We start from the raw sequence: 6,118 nt of genomic DNA, 5'->3' as shown, positions 1-6,118 counted from the left end.
TGGTGGACTCACTAAACACAAATGCTTCATTTGTAAATTATGTCTGAGTGTTGGAGTGTGCCCCTGGCTATCCATAAATAAATAAAATTCTGGGTGACTTTCAATTGAGTCATTTCCTATTAAGGTATCTTTACTTTTACTAAAGTGTGACAATTGGGTAGTTTTTCCACCACTGCTCATAATTCACCGTATTCAAATTCTATCAGTTGGTAGACCACGGCACTTGTAACGCCAGGGTAGTGGGTTTGATTCCCGGGATCACCCATACGTAAAATGTATGCACGCATGACTGTATGTCACTTTGGATGAAAGCATCTGCTAGAATATGCTATTCTGTTCTTTTGAAGTACATTTTATTTGCATTATGTTTCTTAGTTAAGACCTGCCTAAACTAAATAATGGATCATTTTTGTGATGAGTCAATATTAAATGTAATTATTACTGTTTAAAATGTAGCTGTTCCAAAGACACACATCAGCAGCTTGTATACCGGAGATGCTAAAAACATGTTAATGGTAAATAACTGTGACACCGCAATGATTTGCTTGACAGTTAACGGCTAACTAACATTTCATGACCGTCATACCCCTACTGCTGCTTCAGTCTGTGTAGGCTACATGACTGTGTTCTACATACTTTTATTCATTGTTTACAAATCAAAGGGACAAGACATTTACTTTCTGAAAATTCACTTAATAAAACAGCATACTCTAGTTCATTGTGATTTAATCTTTTTAACAAGTAGAAAATGAAGTTTTAAACTACTTTTGTTTCTCTGAACGTTTACTATTTTCTCCTGCATGAATAGAATAAGCTCGGAATGAGCCTCAAGGCTCAAATTAGCCACTTAAGTCACTTGTTTTCCATGTAGCGCAGCATTACACTCCAAGTCCAAAGGGAAGTAGTTAGGCCCAAAACTGAAGTCAGTCAAGTGTCCGATCTCTTCACCAAGTCCTCATTGGCTCTGGAACTGAACCCTCGTCTTTGTCCCGATTCTCCAGCCTTCTCCCAAAGTGTGCACTTGCCCACATTCTCCCATGGACTTAAAGGCCCAGTGCAGTCCAAAACGTGATTTTCCTGTTTTATATATATTTCTACACTATGGAGGTTGGAATAATACTGTAAAATTGTGAAAATACCCTTTTAGTGTAAGACCTGTTTGAAAAGACCGCCTAACATGTCAGCCTTTTTTGGTGGGATGGAGTTTTGGTCTGCCTGGTGACATAACCAGGAGGTAAATTAGGTGCTAGACCAATAAGAGAGCTCCAACCTCTCTGCCAATAACAGCTAGTTTTCTCCCTCCCCACTCAGACCACTACCAGAGAGTCCTAGCAAGATAATTGCTTGAGAAATTGCTCTTTGCTAAGAAGCTATTTTTGTTTCGTTTTGATCATGTTAATTAAACACAATCACAGTAAGATACGTAATTGTTACCCAGAAATTAGTTGATTTTGAGATAAATACGGCTGCATTTGGCTTTTAACAATGGTGAAAACTGGAAACTCCCTCCAGGCAATGCTGATAGCAATCCCACAGTGAGTGTGAAGTGCACACCTCTGGAATCGGACCGCAGCCTTAAGTCTCTGGAACTAGAATCTGTCTAGTTCCCCTCCTCCACAGTTCTGCCAAAGTATTCCTTCTGGAACTGTTGGAACTCATCCTCTGTGAACACAGACTTCTCCTCTGGAGCTTTCTTGACCGTGCGGTCCGGACGGTGGCGAGACTGCCGGCCTGAATTCTGGTTGACGATCTGAAGGGGAATAAGAGGGGAGGCATTAGTCTTCATCATCATCATCATCCGTTAGACTACGGGATTCACCCATAAGAGGGTCACGTTCATTAAGCACTTAACAGAAGAAAAATGGACTGAAACAGGAAGAGACTACCTGGATCTATCCAATAAAAAAAAAAAAGCATTTTTGCTTTCCGTTGCAAAATGTTAAAACATTTTTCCGTTCTGTGCCCTAATGAACACGACCCAGATGTATCTGCAGTTATTTTACCAAATCAATCAAAAGTCATGACGGGAGCCAAAGACCCCAACCAACTATCCTCCATACTAGTAGTAGGAGTAGTAGTTAGAGGGCATGACATTTGAACTGTCAGACTGTCTCTTACCTTCATAGTGTCGGAGTCTGTAGCTCTGAAGCCCGTCCCCAGGAAGTACAGCAGGTTGGAGCTCAGATGGCTCTTCCCCTGCTTCTTCCTGAACTCCTCTGGAAACACAAAGACATGACATCACAGTTCAGAGGTCAAGACGAAGTCCATGAGACAGACACTAAATGATATGACCCTATGAGGAGTTCGCACAGACTGACTATCCATAATCTATTGAAACACAAGATGGAGCCAAAAGAGGATGGTAAGGAGTCGGCCCATGAGGCTGACACACTGACACCAGGTTTACAGACAGACTAGACCAGGGTTCAACTGGCGGCTCGTGGGACTCTATTGATTTGATTAGTGTTTCATTTATTATTGGACATCAGACTGTAAAAACACCAGCAAATCAGCTCGAAATTATTTTCATTTTCAAGTTCCAAAGTATTCCCACATATAATAGAGAGATACTGTTTGTGATCGTATACAAAATGTACGCAAGGTTTGAAATGATTATGTTTTAGTCAAATATTATATCTGTTTGGGCTTCTTGCGGTCATAATTACAAATTATTTGTAATTATGTTCCGGCCCCCTGACCATCCGCTCAAGAAAATAAATTGGCCCGTGGCTGAATCTAGTTGCTAAACCCTGGACTAGACCAGGAGGCTGGTACACTGACACCAGTTTCACAGACAGACTAGATCCCTCAAACGCAACTCTGTACCTCCACGCCAGTTCCACTGCATTTTTTCATTGTTCCCCTCTAATCAGGGACTGATTTAGAGACCTGGGACATCATAACACAATTTGAAGTCATATGGGGTAGAGTCTTACAAGTATTAGAAACAACATTGGGTGTGGATACGATGGGAACATGTGGGTCTGAGCAAGTGTGATTTCATTCATGTTTGTGGAAATGTATGTAAATGTTAAGTTGTTTATTGTTTTTGTCTATGTATGTTTTTGTTTGTTGTAAAAAAATAATACTGAAATAAAACAGAAAAAAATTAGTTAAATAACATTTGCAAATTTTTTGGGACCTGGGACACCAGGTGGGTATAATTCATTATCAGGTAGAACAGAAAACCAGCAGGCTCCGGACCTCATAGGGTAAGAGTTGAATACCTCTGGACTACCCCTGAAGTCAACAAATAGCTAAGAGAAAAACATGATCCTCAACCCAAGAAAAACCAAACATTCTAGCTAGTTGCATGACAGCAACCAGAACATAGAAATAGAATGAACAGAGACCATAGCGATAGAATGAATAGACTGTATTTATATGTACCAGACCATCCCTACATTAATTATTGCGTTTGTTTTTCTGCACAGTGCACAGAATGTTGTGCCTCTGAACGTGTCGAGCCACTCACCCACGGCAGACTTGATCCTCTTGTCTTTGACGGTGGCCTTGCTCTTCCCCGGACCGAGACGCCCCTGCAGCCGCCGGACCTGCCTGCTGACGCCCTGACGGTTAGAGCTCACCAGACCCATCACCTCAGCCTTGCTCGGGGTGTGCTTCTTCTTGGCCGCGCTCTTCTGCTTCTTGCTACCATCTGACACCGCGGAAGGAGGGAGGGAGAAAGAGGAAGAGAGAGAGACATTTGTGTAGGAGACATTTTGGACTGCTTATATTATGTGCTCATGTGTGTTGTGTATGTGGTCTGTCTAGGGATGTTTCACATGGGGTAATAGGTCACTGGTCACGTGTAAATAGGCACACTGTGGTGACCAGGAAGTGTTAGCACAGATGACACTACTTTGCATAGAATAAATACCGTAACGTTACAATGTGAACCCTAACCCTATCATGTTCTAAACACACCAACACAGTCGTGAAGAGGGCACGACAACGCATCTTCCCCCCCAGGAGGCTGAAAAGATTTGGCATGGGCCCTCAGATCCTCAAAGTTCTACAGCTGCACCATTGAGAGCATATTGACTGGCTGCATCAACGCTTGGTATGGCAAGTGCTCAGCATCCGACCGCAAGGCGCTACAGAGGATAGTGCATACAGCCCAATACATCACTAGGGCCGAGATCCCAGCCATCCAGGACCTCTATACCAGGCGGTGTCAGAGGAAGGCCCTCAATTGTCAAAGACTCCAGCCACCCAAATAATAGACTGTCCTCTCTGCTACTGCACAGCAAGCGGTACCGGAGTGCCAAGTCTGGGACCAAAAGTCTCCTGAACAGTATATAGCCTTGTTATTGTTATTCCATTGTGTTAGCTACTATTTTCCTTTTAGCAAATGTATTATTATTATTTTTTTACTTTTTAACTCTGCATTGTTGGGTAAGGGCTCATAAGTAAGCATTTCACGGTAAAGTCGACACCTGTTGTATTCGGCGCATGTGACAAATACAATTTTATTTGAAGAAAGGTGCATTCCATAGGCGTTCTAGTGAGACCGGTCTCACTACAACACGTATGAAATGCACCTTTTTTCACGTTGTAACATTACGGTATTTATATTATGCAAAGTATCTGTATGTCTTTCATCTGCAATAAATAGGACTAAAGATCTATGTCTGGAATGCCAATTGAATTGTCATAAACTGCTCTCAACCTGCGCCAGTGGTGTTTCATACATAGCTATAGCTTCGATGCAGCTAAGAGAGTTTTTACGTTGTGCTGGACTCTACACTTTCTTGGTTGCATTGAAGCTAACATAGCTAGCTCGGTCATTCCTACAATGCGGTGCCATTTGGACCACAAACCTATTTTTTTATAGTACTTGAACATTTTTTTGGTGCATTTTCCAATTTGTTAGGTGCATAATCCTAACAGGGTTGAAATGTTGAGCCTAAATTAGCCATAGCTCTGTGAATGAGCAAGATTGAGCTAGCATAATGCTGAACACCTGAAACAGGATTTTAACTTCTCTATCAAACATATTTTAACATTCTGATTTTATATTTCGCCTAAGAGGGTGGATATTTATGAGTTGGACATACAGACTAACAACATGAAACATGGACAAATAGATAAAACTGAGTGTTTATATTTATTTAGCTTTGCACCATAGTTTTCCCATCAAATAAATTATGACACTTCCTGAATGTGGTGTCATTGTAGGAAGGGGTTGTTTTCTTAAACGGAGAATTACAACAAACTAAAAAGGGTGGAAAGTGATATCAGGGAAACACAGAAAATCTATAATAACAAATATAATAATCATGAAAAAACGTTATTGATTAAAGATTTTAGGCTTATATTTCTTGTGGAAGTTGATAAATAACACCTGGGGACAAAAACGCCTACATCTACTGACAAAAAGTGTTTAAAATGCATAAAATTCCCTTTCAGAATCCATATTTGTGTGTTTTTATGGTAAAGGACACCCGACCTTATACTTAAAGCCTTTAGGAATGCACATTTTACACTAAATAAGAACTGATATTTCCTAGAGACGGAAAAGGCACGGCAAAATAGGAATGACCCAGCTAGCTAATGAAACGTTGGTTACTGTAGATCATTTACCTTTTATGTCATCGCTTAGCAACTCCAGTCCCTTCCGAATCATTGATGCCGACATGTTGATATGCACTTTACTTTTTAAATAACAAACATGTGAACAAACGTTAGGATTTCTCCAGCAAATCTAGCAAAAGTATCTTGCTTCTGTAAAAAATAACATGTGAGTTCAACATCCGGCGAAGAGTGTTTGGGGATAACTACTCGGGTGAAAACTATTTTCAAGGTGCACATCTCAAATTAGTTCCGGATTGTTGTCAAAATACCTTTCACTTTTGCAAAAATGATGACATGTCATAGAAAACAAATAAGGTAATGCTTATTAAGTTATTTAGCCTTATTATTATTTAGACCTTATATAAATACATGCTTTAGAAAGTTCATGATCTGATTCTATTTAAATTGGTTGTGGATACGGTGGGAACATGTGGGTCTGAGCAAGTGTGACGCCATTAATGTTTGTGGAAATGTATGTAAATGTTAAGTTGTCTATTGTTTTTGTCTATGTATGTTTTTGTAAATAAAAGATTACAAATTA

General features: G+C 40.3%; 1 protein-coding gene across 1 annotated transcript; it reads right to left on the bottom strand.

Moving 5' to 3' along the window:
- Window positions 1–622: 622 nt before the first annotated feature.
- On the bottom strand, window positions 623–5,774 carry LOC311119929 (active regulator of SIRT1-like). The gene is made up of 4 exons (XM_084194575.1): window positions 5,587–5,774; window positions 3,476–3,658; window positions 2,119–2,216; window positions 623–1,750 (listed from the first exon to the last, which is right to left on the bottom strand). The coding sequence occupies exons 1-4, from the start codon at window positions 5,639–5,641 to the stop codon at window positions 1,601–1,603; spliced, it is 486 nt and encodes a 161-aa protein (XP_084050701.1). The 5' UTR covers window positions 5,642–5,774; the 3' UTR covers window positions 623–1,600.
- Between the last annotated feature and the right edge of the window lie 344 nt (window positions 5,775–6,118).

This window comes from Coregonus lavaretus (genome assembly GCF_964263955.1).
Source record: "Coregonus lavaretus genome assembly, contig: HAP1_SCAFFOLD_55, whole genome shotgun sequence".
In the NCBI taxonomy this organism is placed as follows: domain Eukaryota; kingdom Metazoa; phylum Chordata; class Actinopteri; order Salmoniformes; family Salmonidae; genus Coregonus; species Coregonus lavaretus.
The sequence above is the reverse complement of the archived record's forward strand: the minus strand, read 5'-3'. Positions and strand labels throughout refer to the sequence as shown.

Excerpts from the sequence above, each read along its gene's own strand:
- LOC311119929 (XM_084194575.1), bottom strand. The coding sequence starts at position 5,641 with ATGTCGGCATCAATGATTCGGAAGGGACTGGAGTTGCTAAGCGATGAC. Across the intron at positions 2,217-3,475 it reads GAGGATCAAGTCTGCCGTGG|AGGAGTTCAGGAAGAAGCAG; the intron begins GTGAGTGGCTCG and ends TTGTGTTTCCAG. Across the intron at positions 1,751-2,118 it reads CAGACTCCGACACTATGAAG|ATCGTCAACCAGAATTCAGG; the intron begins GTAAGAGACAGT and ends ATTCCCCTTCAG.